Consider the following 23,339-nt stretch of genomic DNA (forward strand, 5'->3'; position numbering starts at 1 on the left):
GTTGTATATTTTCGTTGTCTTTGAGAGTGATTGGAGACTACAACAACAGTTTTTGGAGGATACAACAACGGTTTTAAAATCGTTGTCTATGTGCGCTTTTAACAACGGTTTTTGAAGACTACGACAACGGTTTGAAAACCGTTGTCTATTTGCGCTTTCAACAACGGTTTTGGAAGCTATAACAACAATTTAAAACCGTTGTATATTTTCATTTTTTCTTTCCCTCTCTCCCTCCAAATATTTCTTCCACCACACGCTTCCAAATCTTAGGTTTTTAGTGGTAAACCCCGTTTAATTGCGCCCCGAAATCCCTTCCTCATTAATAAAGGTTTTACTAGATCCCTTGATAAATTCATTAATAATGAGCATTTAAGCGTGTGGTGGAAAATAAATTAATAAAGGTTTATCATCATTAATAGCATTATTTATTAATATTACAACGCTTTAATATTATATCGGTTTATCATCATTAATAAAGGTTTTATATAATGCTTAATATAATATAGTTTAATATATTTTAATAATAATATTAATTAATAATATTATTTTATAATGAGGAAGCGAAATAATGTGGTATTAATAAAGGTTATCACCACACGCTTCCAAATCTTAGGTTTTGAGGAAAGTCCCGATCGCTTCTGTTCTTCACGAAACTCCCCCCTCCGACACCGACTACTTCTCACCCGCGCGATCGGCCGGCTGCGCTCGCCCGGCCCCGGTAGCCAATCCTCCCACGCTCGACCGCCTCTGTTCTCCTCCAGCGCTCGCCCGCCCCCCGCCGGCAATATTTGCTCCCGCGTCGGCTTTCCTCCGCGCTCGCCTGCTGCCCGACCGCCGGTGATATTTCCTTAAGCGCTATTTCCTCCAGTGCTCGCCTGCCCGCGCCCGGCCGTCCGTCGGTGATTTTTCCCGCGCTCGCCCGCGCCCGCCCCGCGCTCGCCCGCGCCCGGCCGGCCGTCATTCGTCCCGTCCCAGCACTCCAACGAGGTAAAATGCCGGTTACTTGTTTCTTTTAGGGTTTTTGTGATTCCTTTTGTTGTTTGATCAGGAAGATGAATATCTATAGGGCAGTATACTTGTTGTTTGATCAGGATTTGCGCCCATCTTTTACATAGGCATTTTGGGGGCTAATTTCTTCAGAAATGGATACTGACTAAAAAAATAGTTAGAAAAATAGTTAAAATTCAAAGTTAAATGCTATTTGAAACTATATTCTGTGATTTACTTTGTTTATTTCCATTCCTTTTCGTGGGCAGATTAAGGAAATTGCTTAAAGAGGATAAGGAGAAAAAAATCAGCCGGGAAGAAGTTGTGAAAGCCTTGGGAGAACTTCAAGCACAAGCTGAAGTAGCACTTTGTTTCGCTAGCGTCAAACATTGACTTTGCATTGTAGTGGTATGCTTTTCTGTCTCCATGGTACTAATGCTGGCTCTAGTGATGCGGAAGAGTTCTATCATGACTAACAGCTTGTTTTCAAGAATCTTTTCAAACAGGAGATTTGACAGTCTACAAGATTAGAACCAGTAGCGGCACATCATTGTAAATGACATCCTATGGTATAATCACCGGAGAGGTCCATAGTTGTAGCGGTACCATTTTTATACAAAATGATACATGCAACTCTGCCTAAGTGGAAGAGAATCATTTTTCTAATCTCGTTCCATATTAATTTTTATAGTCATAAGAGTGGTAATTTATGATGGAACGTTATGTTTGCACTTTCATTTTGTATATGAACTGTGATGGTATAGATAACATGCTGTGTACACTGATTAAACTTTGTAGACCGATGAATATGGTATTAGTTTGTCCCAGGAAATTTGCTGCCACTGAGCTTAAGATTAAACCTAGACAAAGAATTCAAAGATATTTGTAGGACTTTGCTTTCCTCTGTTTTTCATTGCAGGTGGGAAAAAGAGAGACTCTTCTTGGGTATAGCATCATCTTCAATTGCTGGATATTTGTATTAGTGATTAATGTTCTTATTCATCAGTTGAAAATGTTGTTACACTATCAGCTGTTCTTCAATTTCTTGGCTGCCTCATGATTTGACTATTAGTGTGGATTCTTCACCTGCAATGCTTGATTCTAGTCCAAACTTGTTAAAACTGATGCATGCACTTTTCTTCTTTGTGGCTGAAATACTTTTTCTCATTACAGTTTTTCATAGTTTCTCTAACATTTATTGGAAGTTGACAAACTATCCAACTTTGCAGATCACTGGTTTCATTATTGCTGCAGTCTTTTTTCCTCTTGATTTTAGCTATCTATTTAGTTGACTATGAATTGCATTTCTGTCCCAGCTAAATTGTCCACATTGTTCTAGAGAAAATGTATTATTTGGAACTTGGAAAGTGATAGACCTTCTTTATATTTTCTTCTAAATCTAATTCCAGATCGATTTCTGTCCTTTCCTGCAAGGAGGTTTTTTTTTTCGCTGCTACTGATCAAGTGATATGGGGGTTGGGAGAATTATCAGCCAGCTTCTAAGGAAAAGGTGGCAGATTCAACCATGTGTAAGCAACTTCTGCAATCCTTTATCTGAAATTGATATTATACCAAGAATTTAAAGGAAGAACAGAATGGAGTGAATGGAGTCTACGGAGAGCATCCAAGAATTTAAAGCTTGCTGGTCCAAGCCTGTTCCAAGTAAGTGAATGGAGTGGCTCATGATTCATTGCTATGCTAGATGGAGATTTTGTTTACTTTTCCCTTTTGGATTTGTATCTGTAGAAGTACAGAAGTCAAAAGGTTATTTGTAAACGTTGAGGATTCTATATTAGTTCCTTCTGAGGATGAAAACAATGTAATATGTTGCAAGAAGAATAATTTTTGTTAGTTACTTTTGATTATTTGTAAATATTGAGGTGATTAAATATATTGGTGCTTTTGTATTTGTGATTTGTTTGATGAATTTATAATATTATGATAATTTTGTCATCTTGCTCGATCATAATTTACAAACAACATAAAAAAATAAGTGTTATTACAACAGTTTTAAATTCAATGACATCGGTTTGGAAGCGTTGTCGTTAAGTGATATTACATCGGTCGAAAACCGTTGTTAAAATTGATGTTAAACATATATTACATCGGTTTTATACCGTTGCAAAACCGATGTCGTTGTGATATTACATCGGTCGAAAATCGTTGTTAAAATTGATGTTAAACATATATTACATCGGTTTTACACCGTTGCGAAACCGATGTCGTTGAGTGATATTACATCGGTTTTACATCGGTTACAAACCGATGTCGTTGAGTTGTATTACATCGGTTACAAACCGATGTCTAAAATGTCAGACCTTTTACAACGCCTTCATAGACATCAGTCGATTTTCTCATAGACATCGGTTTTCCACCGATGTCTATGACTGTTTTTGTTGTAGTGTTCCTCTTGCATCGCTATTATATAGTCAAGGTCAGGTAGGACTTCTTCTATAGTCTTTGGTTCAATATTAGATATTAGTGCTATTTAGCTTAAGTTTCTATACGATGGCCTAGTTCTAACTCCTAGGTTATGATCACTAAATATTTGGTTAGGTGGGTGATTAACTCTAATCTAGGTGCTCATGTGATATTTGGTTCAGTTAGGTTTGGGTCAATCCTATTTTCTAGTTCGGTTATGTTTGAGTTAGGTTGAATTTCTTTCTCTTCTTGGTTTTGTGGATTATTAAGTTGTTCATTAGGTTGATTAATATTACTTTCTTCATCAAATATTAACCTAAGAATATCCCTTAGTGGTTTTGGATGTAAATTTTCTTAAGTAGTCTTTTGTATTAAGTATGTATTCTTTACATCCAAATACTTTTAGATAATTTAAATTGGGTATTTTATTATAAAATAGTTCATAGGAGATTTTATTATGATGTTTATTAATTAATATCCTATTTAAATATAGCAAGATGTGCTTATTGCCTCAGCCCAGAATTAGTTGGTTAGTTTGTATTCATTTAGCATTATCCTAGCTGCTTATTGTAAAGTTTTATTTTTTCTATCTACTATTCCATTTTATTATGGGGTCCTAGGAAATAAGAACTCATGGTGGTATTTATTAACTTGACAAAACTCATTAAACCTAGCATTTTCAAACTCTCCACCATGATAATTTCTTATTCTTTTAATTTTTTAAGTCCTTTTTATTTTCTATTAGTTTGTATAAGTTTGTGAATTTTTCATAAGTTTCATCCTTAGTTTTTAAGAAGTTTACCCAAGTGAACCTAGAGTAATCATCAATTATTATTAAACAGTACTGGTTTCACTTAATGACTTAGCCCCATATGAATCAAAGAGGTCTAAGTGTAGTAATTCAAGTATGGAATTTCTTTGGTTCAGGTTAGTAACTTTGTGGGTTGATTTTATTTATTTACTTTGTTAACAAGCATTACAAATTACGTTTTCTAGGATGATTAACTTAGGTAGACCCTTAACTAGATCATTTTGACTCATCTTTAAGATAAGTCTAACATGAGTGTGACCCAGTCTCCTATGCCACAGCTTGATTTTGTCTTATTGTATCAATAGACACTTAGTTGAAGAGCTTGGTACGTCAATTTTATCAATATTATTTTTCTAATTCCCTTAAGTGTTATTTTAGGGTTTTCTATGTTCTCAATTATACACTTTGATTTAGTAAATCTAACTAAATATCTAGCATCACATAGTTGACTAATGTTTAACAAATTAAATTCTAATTTGTCTACTAACAATACTTTGTGAATAATGAAGTTAAAGTTTAGTTCGATATTACCTGTTCTGATTACCTTATATTTTTCGTTGTTTCTGAAGGCAATGGATCCTACATTCTTGAACTTTAACTTTGCGAATTTTGATCTGTCTCCAGTCATGTGTCTGGAGCATCTATTATCCAATATCCATTGGTCCAAATCTTTGTATTCCTACACATAAGATACTTGGTTTGGATCCAAAATGAAGTTGGACTTGAGTTGAAATTCCAACCTGAATATTTTCAATTGACAAGCTGATATTGACTTTCTCCTTGAGGAGTGCTACCTCCTTTTGGAGAGAGTTAACTTGGACACTGAACTTTTTCAATTTCTTAGTCAAACAATAAATTATTAAATACAATTTATCTGTCAGTTTATTGCTTATAGTGTTATTGGGACCTTCTAAATTAGATACGGATCCGTGACTTGAATCTAATTCAGCTTCTGACTCTGTGTCTAGTTCGATCTTGGTCTCCCCAATCTCCTCTCTTACTAGGAGAGCTAGGAAGGTCGTGTTTGCTTCCTCTTCTGAGTCTTTTGAAGAGGACTCATCCCAGGTGGCTTTAAGTGCTTTCTTTTTTGTTTTGCACTCCTTCTTTTGATTAAGACAATCATCCTTAAAATGTCCTTTCTCGTTGCAACCATAGCAGGCGAGTTCGATCTTGTTGGTGGGTGTTTTGGTTGATCTTGCCTTTTGAATCATCTTCTTCATCTTGGATCTCCGAACTCCACACTTCTTCTTAAATATTTCCGAACTAAATTAACTAGTTCACTAGCAACCTCATCGTTGCTTTCAGAACCCAATGAATCTTTAGATTCTCCCTCAGTTCATCATCTCGTCATTCTATCCTTGGTTTGACTTACAAAAAGAGCAATCCCTTTCTCGACTGGATTGGCATTAGTTTGTTTGTGTAGATCAAATCTCGAAAATAGTTCATCTAATTTTATTTTAGAAAGGTCCCTGGAGACCTTATATTCATCAACCATTGATGCTGACAAAGTGTTCATAGGGAACACTTTTAATGTGTACCTGATTACGTCTCGATTCTTCACGGGTTGTCCTATGGCGTGGAGCCCATTGAGTAGATTCTAAATTCGTGCGTGTAGCCAACTCACAGATTCGTCTTTTTGCATTTTTATATTGTACAGTTTGTTCAACAGGTCATGCTTGCTCACTTTGGTGTCTGAAGTTCCTTCATATCACTCAATGAGTTTGTCCCATAAGTCTTTCGCACTTATGAAAGGACCAATCCGGTTAAGCTCTTACTTTGTTAGACAGCATTGGAGTGTCTAGGTTGGTTCAGCGTCAACCTCAATTTTACACTTTATGGCTATGTCCCACTTCTCGCAAGGCTGTGGAATGCCATTGTTGTTCGTTGGAAGTGTAAACCATGTCTGGATCACAATCCACATTTCAACCTACATTTTGAGGTGGTACTCTATTCTACCCTTCCAGTAGATGAAGTCTTTTTCTGAGAATAGTGGAGGTCTGGCGGTGCTATAACCTTCTTGATGGGTCATTTAACTTGCACAAAGAAAAACATAAAAAAATATACCAAAACTTGATCTTGGATTAGTAGTGCGGGAGAGAAAAAAATTAGAGTGAAATATCGAATAAGCTCGATTAGTGGTGGCACTAAATTCGAGCACCCATCATTCTAATACCAATTGTAGGATCGAGTTAAAGCACTTGAGGAGTGAATAGCGCTTTATTGCTTTTCACTCTTTTATCAATTCATGGCAAAATTTGAGTACGAAAGTATGTAAAAATAGAAAGTGCAACAGAAAGAAGAAATAGGAACACTTTATTTTTACTTGGTTTACAGCCACAAGCTGTTACTCCAAGACCCACGATCCGTGATCGTTTTCGATAAGCAATTCACTATAAAAACTTTCCTATTACGACAAGGAGTTTGTCGCTTTATAAAATGTGTTAGGATCGGTAAACTTATACCATCCTAAACTAAGTACAAAAAGCAACAAAGTAAATTTATCGACTAATTGTATTAGGTGTAGCTCCTCGACGTTACGACAACTTTCTGGATTGGTTGTTTGCATGTAGGAGGTCGTCGTAGAAGTATATGAAGTTGATACTGGGGTTCCCCCTTGCAGCTGCTTATAAAAGTTGATCCGGGTGCCTGGAAGTCCTCTCTGGGTGCTTGGATTTAAGGTGTCTCGACCACTAAAAATCTGTCACCTCATCCGCCTCGCCAGCTCGTTCAATTGGCATTCGGTCGCCTGGATCTCTTTTGGATGCCTAGACCGTCCGATCGCCTAGATTCAAATAAGGGTGCATGGAACACAAAGTTCTAACCCTTCCTTTTTTGCATTACAAGTTAGTCTAGAACCAAAAATAATAGAAAGGAAATAGTTTTGGTAAACTAATATTTCATCTTGATTTTAGGTTTCCAATAAAATCCTAAGTCAAACTGACGCCTACTATAATCCTTACCGGGAATCCATCCTCACCCATTCCACTCGGGAGAATTTATCTTTTTCCAACTCGGTCCTTCAGATCCGTTGGACTTTTGCTCAGCCTTGATCCTCGACCCCCAAAACTTCCACTGCTAGACGTTCAATCCTCCAAACTCGTCTAGACTTTTCCGTCTGGTGCTCTAATCTGCCAAGACTTCTTGTCTAGTCCTCTTGACCAAGACTTCCTGTTTAGTCCTCTTGACCAAGACTTCCTTGCCCAGTCCTCTAAATTAGATTTTTCTTGTTCAATCCTCCAGATCAGAACTTTCTTGTATAGTCATTCAAACTAGGTCTTCTTTGCCCAACTAATCTTCCATATCAGGGCTTTCTTATCTAGCCACAACTAGGATTTTTCTGTACTATTTGCACACTCAATTCAGCTCATCAGTCCATTTTTTAAACTTAACTTAAACTATTTACCATTATCAAAACTCAGGTTCGATCATCTGATGTTCTCTACATCAATATTCATAAAATTACAACAATTGAGTTCATAACTCATCTATAAAAAATTTCAAAATGCAACATGAGAATGAAAATTAGATGGACATCATTGTGTAGATATTATAGGTCACAAAGAAAAGTAATTACTTAAATCATAATAGCAGAGAAAAATAAAATTAACAATAATAATGATGATAATCTGACAAGGGAACTGAGGTAGAGCAATTTGCACCTTGATTATCCAAAGATGCTTCTAATCCCTGCATGCTGCTCTAGTGTCAACCTGGAAGGAAATTTCACATCGAACTTGATAATCAGCTTCCCCTTCTTGCCAGATTCTCGTGTAATGGGCATTCTTTCATTTTTAATCACCAATTCATAGTTAAGCTTGATTACATCAGTCATGTCAATCACCAAATTACACCCATCAAGGGTTACGAGGTTTATTGTAGTCCCTGCTAGTGCATCGACTAGTGAGATCTTTTGATGAACAACAAGATCGTTGCCCTCCCTCTTGTAAACTTCATGAGGCTTCTCGTCGATGATAAAGACAAGGTCTGCAGGAATTTGGTTCAGCTCTTCATTCACTTTCTCTGGAAATGTTACTTTTGTGCCTTTTCTCCACCCGGGCGTCACTTCGATTGTCAGTATTTCATGTTCTTCTACTGTTTTCCTGTATTGCATGAACAGGAAAAGGAAAGGATTAGAAAACTGAACGAGGAGAAGATCTATCAAAATATCATTATAGATCAACAGGTTGTAGGTTGTAAAGAGTATCATTGCGGTATATGTTGTATTCGGTATACCAATGCTATCAAATTGAAAGCATATTTCAAGTATACAAGTGGAAGAAAGTTGAGATATAAATACACTCTACACTATAACAGGGAGAGAAACACAGGATCTAATCGCTTTAGAAAAATGGAGGAAAAAATTATCCACAGACAGAGAATACATGGTAGAAATATTGGTAATAGATATGCATCCAAATGATTTTTGATCTAGCTACATGTATATGGTGCTCTCCAATTCTAGCAAAATGGCATTTGAGAACCTCACCCTGAAGCACTAGGTTTGAGCATTTGGGGCACTGGCCAAGAATAAACAAGAGCATTTGGTGAGGTGATAGGATAGATTTCTTAAACCACCAGCTAGCAGTATCACTGATTACGAAACAAGTTCTCATGCACAATAAGTACAAATTTTCGACATGTCTAGTAAATTATGTCAAACAATAGACGGATGAGCATCATGTGTAGAGCTTCTCCAATATTAGGCATGTTATCAGACATCCATATGTTCAGATTGCTTTCTTGATCTACATTATGAATCTAGACAGTAATATTCCATTGAACTATGTAGTTAATGCCAAGTTGTAACAGAGGGAGAAAGTTTTCTACCCATTAGGAGTTCTGACTTCTCTGGAGATCTTCATCTTCCTCTTTGTACCGGTATAGAGTTCCTCAAGATTTGGAGCAAAAACTGCTATCAATTACCTGAGTCATGTTTGGAGCAAAAACTGTGGCAAGGTTGCGTGCATTCATCTTGTTTATTTGTTCTTCCTGAACAACGTCGACCATCAAATTGATAGCCCAATCCAATAGAGCAGCCTCTGTCTGTGGCAGCAAACTCACAAGTCGGGCATAATCTTCCTCAGTTTGGCATCTAAGGGTAATCTGTGCCAAGTTGTTCCATATGTTGGGTATGGTCAATGCTACCGAATCCACCAGCATTTGATGAATAATTGAAAGACAGCTTAAGTTTAGGATTAAGCAATGCATTAACTTCCCAAAACAATATAGCAGTGTGTTTGTAATCTTATGAAATTGCTGAAGGAAAAAACTAGATTTCACGACTCAGAAATTGATGCTTAACATGCAACACAATTTCGTACGTCATAAAGCTTTAGAAGCTAACAGTTTTCCAGGATTCATAATTCTCTTTTTATCTTTAGCAGTTTGTGTCATGCCATTTTTGTTCAATCTAAGAATACAGATCTTGAAACAACTAATTACAAACTTCAATAGATGTCTATGACAGCTTCTAATTTAAATTCATAGTGCTCTTACATTTTTATTTGATGAAAAATGTATCCTCAGTCTATACAAAATTTACATCCCTCATTTCAGATTTTCTACTTATAATTAGAATTTCTATGTAACTACAGAGGAATGATAGATTAAACCACAATAATATGTCAAAGTCTGTATATGAAATCAATATAACAATAGAGGAAGGAGTGGATGCAATATAAAACCTTTACAAACAGTGTGCTGGGAGCCAAGATGGTAGTAGTTGCAGTCTCAAGCATGGCAATAGCAAATTAAAAACAGAGTGATGTAAATCTATAGGATCAAACAAAAACTAAAACTCAAGTTCAATGTATTCCTTAAGTTGTCACAATTACAGTTTAAAACTAAAGAAGAAAAATATGAACGTAGCTATTAATCCATAAGGCTCGTTGAAGGAAATCCTTTTTCTAGAAGAGCATCTAAAAGGTTGTTGTAGTAGCTTATTCCTTCCTGATTAAGTCCTCCAGTTCCATTTGCAAACAGCGAAGCATTAGTGTTCATGGACAAAATTCATTGACAAAAACAAACGTCATATATAAATAGTTTATCAATCGACAATTAGAAGCTATATAGTGGGCTCACTTTAGGTAGTACCAATTATTATATTTAATGAACCATAAATATAAAATTAAAATTAAAAATTAACATACCTCAACATATCTACTTATCAGGAGCATTTGGGTCTTGAGTCTCTTGTGAATCAAAACGATACGGCATGGAAAAAGCAGAAAGACTCATGATTGAATAATGATCAAAAAATTCTTGCATTTGATGATCGAATGTCATCCTGACACGATCATACATCGACCACTCTGACTGCTCTACAGCTGCCCTGACCCGATTATCCATTAACTGCTCGGACTGCTCTAATGTCGTGACCCGATCTCTCAGCGCTTGATTTTCTAGTTTTAATTTTCGCACTTCATTGGATTGAGAACTAGATCGACCCCTGGCTCTAGGAGCTATAACATGATCATATGCAACCCGTGCATGAGAGGCAAGGCCGTAGAGGGCGTTCTTCTTGCTTCCACCAACCATATCATAATATATCTCATTTATAGCTTCATCTGATAACCTCACTAAGTCACCCCCTTTACATCAGGCTGAGACGCCTGTGCAACTCGATCAGTCATATCATCTTGTTAAAAAAATTATTAGTATTAGATAATAAATAATTAATAAATCTAGTCATTTTTAATATGAATAGTAGTAAATTTTATATTTTTCGTATATGGCCTTCGATCACACATCCATAAAAGTGTCATCATTTTTCTTGTTGGTATTGCAAATCTCCCAACAAGTATCAGATCTATGTAAAGTATTTTCCTAAAAAAATAAAATATTTAAAAATTAAAAATTATTACCAATTATAAAAATTTTGAATTACTTATTACAAACTCACTAAGTCTATTGCATGCTCTACAATAGATCGTGATCCAGCTGTATGTTTTGATGATCCAGTGCTCATGCCACCGACCTCAGAATTTCTATTATTTTGAGCAGTCGTTGAATTTCATTGTCATTTTTCTGTAGCTCAAATGCTTTGCCATGAATCTCAAACCTCATTTGGCATATATGAAGGGTTTTTTTATTTTTTCTCCATATACATAATATATATCTTTGTATAATTTATGACAACAATTGTTTCAAATCATTTTGAATTCTTTTTCATGGCCTGACTCTCAGATATATTTTTTCTACAAAAATATCAAAATCATTAGTATGAGAGAATAATGGTTAGTAAAAATAATATTCAAATTACTTACCAAAAATTCATGATAATAAAATCTTTTATTTCTTGGTCTATATATAGAACCAAAAGCGCACTTCGTTCTTTAAATTTTTTAGAAATATAAGCTGCGACAGTATGACCATTGAGAACAAAACTACATGAAAAATATATATCATTATTCATTATATAAGAAGAAATAAATTTGAATTACTGATAACAACAATACATATCATCCTCCAACAATACTCAAAATAATCTGATCGGTGTGTACTGGTGGATTGTTTGACATGATTATACCAGCAAAATACAATTATAATACATACACAATCCAACATGTAAAACATAAACATATACATAAAAATAACAGTTTTCAACTTTAAGATTTAATCATCATTACAATCTGAATCATTAACATTAACAATTTCTAATTCTTCATCGGTAGACTCTATTAGCTCCTCACTATTGGACATCTTTCCATCATCTATTTCCTCATAAGTGAGATTTACATCTATCAGTAATTAAGATGTAAATTGAATATCTGAATCAACTGAATGACTCTCCACTTCCTCATTCTGAAATGCATCATGATTCGTAATAGAGTTTGGCATTTCTATATTAGACTGAGGCTTGATTCGACGAATTGATAACCATTCACTATATCTCCTTCTCTTCGTCGAGTATTCAAGATAGAAAACTTGTCTAGCTTATACCGCAAAAATGAAGGGTTCAAACTTGGTGAATCTTTTATTTGCATGAACCTCAATTAAATTATAGTTTGCATATATTCTAGTATGTGTTCTTGGAGTCAGATCATATCAAGAACATTTGAATAACACACACCTTTTTATGGGTAAAGTAGAATATTCGACCTCAATGATTTCGTCAAGTGTGTCATAGTAATCATATTCAGTATCTGTATTGTGGTAGATCCTTTTATACAAATACCTGAATTAGAGGTCATTGTATGTGCATCGGATTATGCTACATGAAATTTCAAATCATTCACATAATAACCCGAAAAGACTCTTATATTACGGAGAGGTCCTGATGCAATATTCTTTATCCTTTCATCTTACACATTTAAAATTCTACGATCCTTCAATTATAAATTTATTATAATATACACTAAAAAAAGATATATCTTAAACTTACATATATTTCAAACCAAATTGTGAATTCTGTCTCTATCTTTTTGTTTCTCTCACTCGAACTTATTGATAGATTTTGGATTTGTAGTTGTTGTTCGTACAAGTTGTCAATACAAGTAAATTAAACACATATTTTATGACTAGTAGGAATAACGAGAAAATATTTCAAATTATAAGTTAACTAACTTTAAGTAGGGATTGACTTCATCATAATTGAGGAGTATGTATGTTCTTACGGCATGATATTCTTTTGGATTTAACCATCTATTAACAGATGCACCCATTGGTTTACCAAGAAACTTTAAAATAGAAAACATCTCTAGATCTATCGATTTAGCATCATCCAAATTTTGAGGACACTTATGATGTCTAATTTTTACATTGTCAGCAAAATAATATGAATAGAAATAACATGCTTCTTCAACTAGATAAGAATTACATATAGATCCTTCAACTCTTATTTTATTACGAATATTATTCTTTAATTTTCTCAAAAATCATTCAAATGGATACATCCATTTGTACTGCATAGGACCAGTTAGTTGTGCCTCATAAGGTAAATAAACTAGTAGATGTTCCATTGAATAAAAAAAATTAGGTGGGAATATACGCTCAAGTTTACAAAGAATAACTGGAATTTCAATTTCCAGCCGAATCATTTTCGATATCATGATAACCCTCGATGTTAAATTTTTAAAAAAATACTTAATTTTATAAGTGTTCATCAAACATTATTAAGAAGTAGATCATAGAAACCTTTGCAGGAACACATGATAGTCATGACTCTTCATGCCAAACATTTTTAATTTGTTCATATCCACACATTAATGAGTCATATTCGAAGCATAACCATAAGAGAATTTGACTTCTTTCAACCAACTACAGAATATCTACCTACTTTCTTTGTCTAATATATAGCAAGCCTTTGAAAATTTACCAGCTGTTTCATTTTGATGCAACTCAGGTCTATTAACTAATTGTTTCAATTCTTCACATGATTTTATCATGTCTTTAGTTTTGCCCATAACATTCATCACAATATTGAAATATTATCAAAAAAATTCTTCTCCATACATCTAAATTATGTCGAATGAGCAAATACTTCTAATATGGCAACTCCCAAAATATGTTTTATTTCTTCCAACCAGACTTGCAGACCTTAGCAATATATTTATTTATATAAGTCATCAGAACTCATCTGATTTACTGATATAAATCCATAATTATCTATTTCTTGAAGGGCTTCCTCTCTTGACTTGATATGGGCAATTGTTTTCTGACCACTGTATTCTTTATGAACTCTTTTTTATTTCATCTGAAAGGGTGCTCTTTTGATAAAAATTTATGATGATTATTAAATCAAGATATTTTACCACTGTAAAGTAATGAAAATACATCCAACTCTATCATACAATATGGGCATGCTAACTTACCAGTCGTGCTCCAGCTAGACAACATTGATTAAGTTAGAAAATCACAAATCATCCACAATAAAGTAGCACACAAGGTAAAATTACTTTTGCTTGTAATAGCATAAGTCAGAGACCCTACATTTCATAATTCTTTCAACTCCACAATAAGAGATTGCAAAAATATATTTATCTTTTCTTTTGAATTCTTTGGACTTGGAATAAGTACGATAAGGAACATGAATTTGTCTTTCATGCACATCCATGGCGGTACGTTGTGTTGGTGCAATCTTGCCCCAAGCATTATTGGGTTTTAATGTTTGGCTAAAACATGTTTAAGTTAGGCAATGTTGGTGATCTAACGTGTGTGAATTGAGTTCACAGGAAAGTCCAGGTTGGCAGACTTGGCAAAAGGTGAAGTCCCGGAGGCGCGGCCTCTTGGCAAAGGTGAAGTCCCGGAGGCGAGGCCTCTTGGCAAAGGACTTAGCACGACGAAGCTGAGGGAAATGTCTCAAAGCTAGTGCAAGGAAGGGCACGAGGCTTGTGGAAGACGGTTGAAGGCTTGTGTCAAGGCTAAGGGATGAACAAGAAGCTGGAATGGGAGTTTCAGCTTGGTCAGTCAACTGGAATTGTGATTCAGTTGACTGATCAGAGTATCAGTCGACTGGACTGCATTTTCAGTCGACTGATCAGAGTATCAGTCGACTGGACAGTATTTTCAGTCGACAGATGGCAAAATAAATCACACACAGAAAGATCAGTCGAGCCAGAAGAAGGTAGTCGACTGGCACTAGTCGACTGGCCTAGGAGCAGTCGACTGGAATTCAAATGTTGGGCTAATTAATGCAGCAATTAATGCAGATTCTGTAGCCGTTGAAGCCCATCAGTCGATTGATCATGGGATCAGTCGACTGATGTCACGAAAAGCATAAAAGACAGCTGCGAGATTGAAGAGAGCACTTCTTCTTTTCGAGTATATTTTTGTGAGATCTTCAACGCTCTGTCTTTTACTTTTCTACTCTTCCTCCCAAAGCTATTTTCTATTCATAAGAGGAAGAGATCAAGTGTAAAGGTTTCTCCGCCTTCAAGAGTTCTTGAGAAGGAGATCTTTTCATAGTGAAAAGAGTGTGTGGGCTGTGTGGATCCTTGGATTAGTCACCTCTGCGGAGGTGGAGACCAAGTAAATCGAACCGGATTAGCGTTGTGATCTTTTATCTCTTTTATTATTTTGCTTCCGCTAATCTCTGTGCAGAGAAAGATCAAGAAATATCGAAAAACGCTATTCACCCCCTCTAGCGAACGCACTGATCCTCAACACGTTGTATGGTGTTACTATGACTGGCCAAGATGAATACTACTGTCCAAATTAACCAAATGGCTGAAACCCATCTGCTAAAAGTCTCAGGATTACCAGTGAAAAAGAAAGAAATAACACATGTTTATATCTCACATTATATCTCCTTCGTGTACATGATCATGATATCATCACATGTAGATTGTTGTTGCAACAGACGCATACAAACGTTGAAGTCTAGCAGTTAATGAGAAATAATACAAAACTTTTCATGGTATATTTTTCATTCTATTTACTTAGCCCTGATATGTGATTGCACTGTCTATACTGAGGGTGATTACACAATCTATCTTCAGTAAGTTCACTATCTTGATTTCAAAAAATCATACAGTTATTTGTACAACAATCAATCTTTTCTATAGACAAACCTAAACCCCTAATCAATTTTTTCATACTACAAAAATTATTAGTCATTATATTATTAGCAGAGAGCAACTCTAACATCAATTGACAAATACCATCATAATATCGTTCAGAGAAATAATGTTCTGCCTTGATGATCAGTAGTCTAGCAATAGCTGAGAGTTGGGAAAGACCAAAAGGAATGTCTTTCCATACTAATCTTTCACTAGCATTTAACATGTCATATAATTTCTGGATTTCAAGTGTTGGTATTTCATACATTTCTATGATCAGATGCATTCATCGTATCATAAACCATTGACTGCATTGTATTGTCATTAAATGATGATTAATGTTGAGCAAATGATGATTCATGTTGAACAAATGATGATTCTTGTTGAGCAATATAATCAAATGACGAAGCACCAGAATGCCCAATTGGCTCAAACACCTAAGGTTTTCCATAACAGTACTAGTTGTAATGATTTGAAATAAATCTATTTTTACCTAGATGCACTTTCACAGTATCCTCATCATGGAAAGCTATATTTTTACATTTGCAATGATTACACAGACACCATAATTGATTATCATTCATACACTCTAGATGACGCTTAGCAAATTCTATAAACTGTTCAACTCCATCAATGTATTCTTCAGTAATAAATTTATTTTCTAATCTATTATACATATAAGATTTATTCATATACATTTTAATCTAATGAGAAAACAATTACAATATTAATAATGTGTAAAGTTAAACATGCATATAGACATAACATAAACTTAATTAAATCATAATACCACTTAAACTTAAACTAAAAAAGATATTAAATTCAAAATTAAAAGCACCACCGATAGAGTAGATCGCAAACGGATAGAAGATAGTGTACGGAGTATGCCGCAAGTATACCTGAAGATAACAAAATAACATTACAAAATTAGCATCAGTCACATTACATAATGTCTTAAATATAACAATTAAATTATTTCAATATACGCCTATTTGTACACCCTATCTCCCGGCCAAGACTGCATATGCGTCTGAACACGATTGCACTCGTGTTCAACAACATGCATTTATTCCGAGACCTAGCTTATACCCAGCCACATGACAACCCTGACCCGATATCACAGCGAGTCACGCGGTCGGCTCCTCCCCGTCGCGGCCAACCCGAACAGCTCCACGGTCGGCCTTGGCAGTCCCAAGCGACCCCAGTAGCCCAGGCAGCCCCAGCAGCCTTGTGGTTGGTGCCTATAGCCTCGGGCCTACCGTGCTCCCGACCCCTATAACCCCGTGCCCCGTCATGACCAGATCGAGGCTGAGCCCAAGCCCAAGGTAACCCCGCAGTCGCTAAGGGGATTGGCCGCGCCACCAACCTCACCACTAGCCCCGCAGCCGCATCGCCAGCCCAGTGACCGGTCGCTACTGTTCGGTCTCTACGTTTAGGAACCGAACCTCATTCAATTGCTAACATTAGCGACCAAAACTTGATTGGGTCGTTAAATTTTCAACTTAATAACCCTTAAACCTGATCCATCCTGTCTGAATCTAAATTTAACGATTGAATATAAATTCGATCTCTAAATTAGGGACTGTATCTAAATTTCATCGCTAATTTAACGACCGAATATAAATTCGATCGCTATTTTGTGACAATATAAAGATTGGTCACTAAAATAGCGACCAAAGTATGATAGATCATTATTTAGCGACGAAATTACAATATCAATCACTAATTAACGACTGAGATAAATTTGATCGCTAAATCCATCACTATTTGTGGTTATTTTTGTAGTGTCTACTTCACAAAAAGAATACAGTGTAGCATCCATATATTGAGTGAAGTGGTGCCTACCATATGTGTGGTTTTTGCTTGTGAAAGCAAATTGTGATGTTCTTGTTTATTGGAAGGTGAAGATGAAAAGATATAAAAAATTATTCCATTTTGTGATATAGTTCATTGAGACCCTAGTTTCAACTCATAGGAATCTAGTTCTATGTGGTGATGGAGATGATTAGGTAGAAACATAGTTTATTAAAAGGGTAGTGCATCATTTACACCTAATCCATACTTGAAACACCTATTTTAGTTAATATTTGAAACAATTAACAAATGAGTACCTTTAAAATGTTATTTGAAAGAACTTGATGGAAAGAGTTATCTGTCAGTGAAATGGGTCAATTTCAACTTGAAATTTTTAAAAGTTTGACCTGTCCCAAATTTCTCCATTTATGAAACAAATTTTTTTTAAAAAAAAATTGCTAACAAAATGTTTAAGATCGTAGCAATTATCATCTACCTCACTATGCCTATTGTTTGTTGCTCTACACTTGCTTGTAATTAAATGCCCACTTCAATGTTCCCTACAACCTTAGGTCCTCTTTGTATTCGCCAACTAGCTCCTTAATTCTGCCATCTTTGTTACTCCCTTCTCCTTGCCCTCTATCTCTACTATGCTAGCTTAGAGAGGGAGCAATTAATGGAACTATAGATAGCTTGGAGTAAATGTAGTTAAGTTGAGTTGGTGAAGAGAATGTGAAGAAAGCTTATAAAGGAGGAGGTGGCTATCATGAAATGCTTGTAAGAGCGCAAGTTGAACAGAAAGCAAGTTCCAAAAGGAGAGAGCCAAGACTAATTGAGGGCAAGCTTACTTGAAGGAGTCAGTGGGACGATAGGATAAGAACGAGTTGTGCAAGAAAGGAAAATAGAGTGCAAGAAAATCATGACAGTGAAATAAGGCTTAACCATTGTTCGAAATAGAGTGCAAGAAAGGAAAATTGTTTCACTGTTTGAATGATCAAAACAATAGGGTGAGGATCTTTTAATTTTAAAGCTTTTGCAAAAATTGAGTTCAACAAAACTTAATTAGTAGGATTGAGTAGGTATATCGAATAATATTAAAATTAGAAATAAAGTAAATTTATAATTTAAATTTAAAATAGTTTGTTTTACTGAGATGGTTTATTTTATTTGCATCCTTTGGATTGTCATATCATTCTAATAACATTCAAGACCTTTCTCTATGCTAGCAATATCTATCTTTAATTTATTTTACTCGGAAGTTTTATAAAGCGTTGAGAGACATTTCTTTCTTGATTTTTTTTTCTGTGGTGATTATATATGTTAAAGAATTCTTGGTGTAACAGGGTGCAGGATCTGATATCTTTTATTATTTAAAGATTGCCTCTTCTTTTTGGATGTCAGATTGGCCATTTAGTCTCAGATCTTTAATTTATCTTTTACAATTTTTCTAAAACTATATTATATTTTGGCAAAGAATCCTAGAAAATTAAGTTTAGATATTCATCAATTGTTAACTATTTTCGGCTTCGATAATGTTGATCAGATTCTTCAGAGTAGTGTTTACGCACATGAGGATAAGGATGAGAACAGAAATGGAAACAGCATTCAAACTTAAACCCTAGCTAGCTTCAGTCTTATATATGTATACATAGAAAAACTGGACGATAACTACGACTACATTATGCCCGATCGTTAACTTTGACTCATACTGCTTTGTCAAACTAAGCGACACTACTGCAGTCAGCCAATTTCCTTCACAGCCTGCAGACAAGAATTAAGCATATATTTGGGCTTCTCTTGCGCTTGAAGTCAACCCCCATAGGATGAGCTTTGGCTGCATGTGAATGTCGTCTAATACTTGAGGCAGAGGCACATCATTCTTCTTTATTTATAGAAGATTCCATGATGACAAGGTTAATTATCTGCATGCAATTGGGAAGGCCATCAGTCCACCTTATAAATGTTTCATAGTGTACCGTGTTACCAGATCAGTGTCTGTGTTCTTGGATACACTGAAGAAAACAGTAATGTTTTTTTTTTCAACGAAATGGTTGAGACTTAGAGAATCCAATGCTAACCCTAATTTACTCTTTTACATGGTACCTCAGTTGGCAGTCTTAACACTCAACAATGACATCTGAACTGAGCAACCTAATTTAAAAAGTAGGTCAGAGTTCGGTGGCTTGAAAAAGAGCGTTCATTTGTTCCAAGGTCCTATACATGTAGTCATTTGGAGGTTGAACTTTATTGTCCTTAATTATAGAAAAAATATTTTCCAAATTTTAGCCTTTAACAATTACAATGACAATAAATATAATACTTAGCTTTTGAGAATTTAGCCTACATATTATATATCATCCATTATATTGTGATAGAAAAAAAAGTCTTAAAAAATGACTATTGAGAGTTCTTCAGCTCGTAATTATATTTGTTTGTTATCATTGCTAAAACTAAATACAATTAGAAATGTCGATACCTTAAGAACAGGTCAAATGTGAATTTACTATTTCGATCTTGTCCTCCTTGTTGCCAAAAACTATACTTAAACATCAATTGATCCCTACTGCTTTAAAAAAAAAAGATGCATACAGAACAGAAATATTATTATTATTATTATTATTTAATACCGACCACATGGCCTCTCATTGATTAAATATATGAGAAAAAAATGTTGTTGCCGTGTATTATTATTGGTCAACTCTCTAGCATATGTCAAACCACCATATATCATATTGACCCTTGTTTTCAGATGACAATGTCAACTGCAAATTACATTAATCAATCGACAGGATAGAAAAAGAACTGGTGAACTGTTATAGGCAAAGGCAAATGATTAATTTGATCCTTATTGTTGGTCATGAAAAAAGATAATGTAGTTCTCAAAGGAAGTTGTTTAATTGTTTTCTAACATGGACCATATAACTTATTTTTATTACATTAATAGGGCAGTTTTGAAATTATTTGCACTGCGCTCAACTTGCACAAAGATTCCTATATATGTTTTTGAAGATGAATGTATGCCAATAATTGTTTTCACAACTCATACAATTATTCATGAATTATAACACAGCATAAGCACGATGTAAATTATTCCTAATTTTCATTCTATAAAGATTGACTCTAAAGATTCAATTGGCATATAACAATGGCCATATAATTTGCTGCTTCTCATTGGCACCTCTATGAGTATTATTGGTTCCAAATGAGTCTCACACTTTATGCATTAAGCTTCTGTCACTCTATGAGTGCGCTTATTGTCAAGGGATTTCACTGGCATAAAGGTATTAGCTTTAACAAAACATTTATTTAACCATCAAAATTATAACTATTCCATAGTTATAGCTATAAACGACGTAATGTCTCTAATATGTTTCTTCTTGATTATCTAGAAGAAACTATATACTTAGAATAACTTCTAGGTTTTATTCATCCACGGTACTTGTGTGGCAAAAAGGTAATTATAATGCTCATCTCATGGACCCCTCCATAATCCGTCCCAAGGCCTGTGGAAGGATGATAAATCACAGCACCAAATGGCCTCCTAGATGGAATGAACTTATTCCGTAAAGGAATGAATCCTACGGGATTTGAACCTTGCTCCTGTGTGGTAATTCTACCACCCGAGTACTAACTTAGCTTGACTACTCCCATAGAGGCATTCACCCACGATACTTGGACCATATTTGTCATTTATAAAATCCTATTTAATTTATTGCCTTTGAGAAGCTCCTTGAGCCTAGTTTGATTGTTTATAAGCACTCATTCAAGATTTTATTGGCTTAAAAATAGACTCATTGCTCTATTTCAAGCGCTTTACTTCCTAAATAGGTGGGATATACTAGTGACAATAGTAACACCTTAATCAATTTGTTATACTCTTAGTAGTCATAGAGAAATTAATTTTTCACTTTGCTTAAAGACCGAATGATAAGCTAAAAATTGTAAATCTGTTTTATCTACACAAATGACCAAATTGGTGATATTTTCATGAAGCCATCCATAATCACAACAAACATTTGGACGCAACGACAGCTATTTAATCAAAGAACATCATGCAACAACTTGATATTCATTTTAAAACTCAAGTAATAATTTGTTCATTTTGATTTATTATATTGTATTATTTACCTTCATTGTATCAACATGTGGGGTTTGATGTTACACCATATAGAAGGATCATTTTAATAACTTATGTATTGATTGCTCACCATACCGAGATTTACTCTACATAGAGGCGTTCATATGAACGTCTAAGTTTGATGCAGTTCCTATATTAAGATAGAATGAATAACTCTTATCACTTTGTGTCATCTTTAAATGATTGACAGTAGAAACTTGATGCAAGATTCATATAACAAGCACAACTCATCAATTTATTTGGTTCATTGCCTTCCAAGCGGCTAAGTCCAAGGCTTAGTCATAACGAACTATCACCACTACACCTTCTCCCTTCTTGGATACCTTTCAAAGGTGGATCAAGTCTTTTACAATCTATTTCTTACAAAGCGATACAATCAAATGCAACAATACAAATGAAATAAGAATAAATTGAAACGAACACATTTTGAATTGCCTCTTGTTGCTCCGGAAATGCAACAATACTTACTCCTCAAATCCCAAGAATCGACTTCTTTAAACTTCCTCGAAACTCTCTTTTATATGATTACTATCGAGTTGATTCCACCTACCAGTCAATTGATCGTACCTATCAATTTAGTACTGCTCCGTCGAATTTGACCATTACACTTGTAGAACAACTCTTTCCAACTCAGTTTGACCACGATTAATCGACTGTTAAACCTCATCAATCAATTGATAGGCAACCAGTCGAGTTTCCTATCAATTTTTAAACGTTTGTTGCTACAGTACCATTAGTCGATTGCTTAAATTCATTAATCGACTAATAAGCAACCGATTAAGTTTTCAGTCGATTTTTGAACCTTCTAATTGCTGCTACAGTGCCATTAATAAATTGCTCAGACTCATCAATTGACTGATTGACAACTAGTTGAGTCGATCAATGGATTTTCAAACTTTCTAATCATTGCTACATTGTCATCAATTGATTGCTCAAAGTGTCATCAATCAACTATTATTGTAGCACCGATATTATTCACGATTACTATAGCAAAGTTACTATTCATAGTCAATTGATACTATTCACAATCGATTGATACACTATTCACGGTGTTAAAAACCCTCTCAACAATTTCAAGGTTTAAGGTTCATCAGTTGATTGCTACTACCTAGCAATCAACTGATATCTCTATTTCAGCCTTTTCAAATTTGAATTCTCATCTTATTTGATATTCGGTTGACCTCAACTAATCATGATTTTCTTTGTCTAACATTCATCAATCTTGACATTCTTATCTTGCTGAGACATTCCATTGTCTGGCATCTGATCAACTTTGACATGTTAAGACTTCCTCATTGCTTAGCATCCAATCAATCTTGACCTGCTAGGACTTTCATCCATATGCTAAGTGTTTGATCCTCTATGATCCATATGAACTTCATCCATTTCACATCAAGTGCCAAGTCAACCTTGAATAATTTGGACTTCGCTTTTTTATGTCAAGTGTCTGATTCTCCATGACTCACTTAGACTTTCCTCTTACCAAGTCCTTATTCAACTTCGGACCGCCAAGTGTTCGATCAACCGTGACTCATTTGGACTTTTCTATCATCAAGTATCTGATCAATTTTGACTTGCTTGATGTCTCACTCAACTAACTAATATATTGATCAAACATCGGAACTTAACTTGAATTTGTCAACCAAGCTTGGTCATCCCGACCAAAGGTCGATTGCACTAATAATCTTCT

General features: G+C 35.0%; 1 protein-coding gene across 1 annotated transcript; it reads right to left on the minus strand.

Moving 5' to 3' along the window:
- Nucleotides 1–7,883: 7,883 nt before the first annotated feature.
- On the minus strand, nt 7,884–10,756 carry LOC141812766 (uncharacterized). Its single transcript, XM_074700758.1, has 3 exons — nt 10,426–10,756; nt 9,047–9,128; nt 7,884–8,319 (listed from the first exon to the last, which is right to left on the minus strand). Exons 1-3 carry the CDS (start codon nt 10,754–10,756, stop codon nt 7,884–7,886), a joined length of 849 nt encoding a protein of 282 aa, XP_074556859.1.
- Nucleotides 10,757–23,339: the final 12,583 nt, after the last annotated feature.

The sequence above is a fragment of the Curcuma longa genome, chromosome 19, assembly GCF_044706935.1.
Source record: "Curcuma longa cultivar G26 ecotype Majalengka, Jawa Barat chromosome 19, ITB_CL_G26_1.1, whole genome shotgun sequence".
NCBI lineage: Eukaryota > Viridiplantae > Streptophyta > Magnoliopsida > Zingiberales > Zingiberaceae > Curcuma > Curcuma longa.

Excerpts from the sequence above, each read along its gene's own strand:
- LOC141812766 (XM_074700758.1), bottom strand. The coding sequence starts at position 10,756 with ATGGTTGGTGGAAGCAAGAAGAACGCCCTCTACGGCCTTGCCTCTCAT. Across the intron at positions 9,129-10,425 it reads TGCTTTTTCCATGCCGTATC|TTTTTGCTCCAAATCTTGAG; the intron begins GTTTTGATTCAC and ends AATTGATAGCAG. Across the intron at positions 8,320-9,046 it reads GAAGTCAGAACTCCTAATGG|GAAAACAGTAGAAGAACATG; the intron begins GTAGAAAACTTT and ends CATGCAATACAG.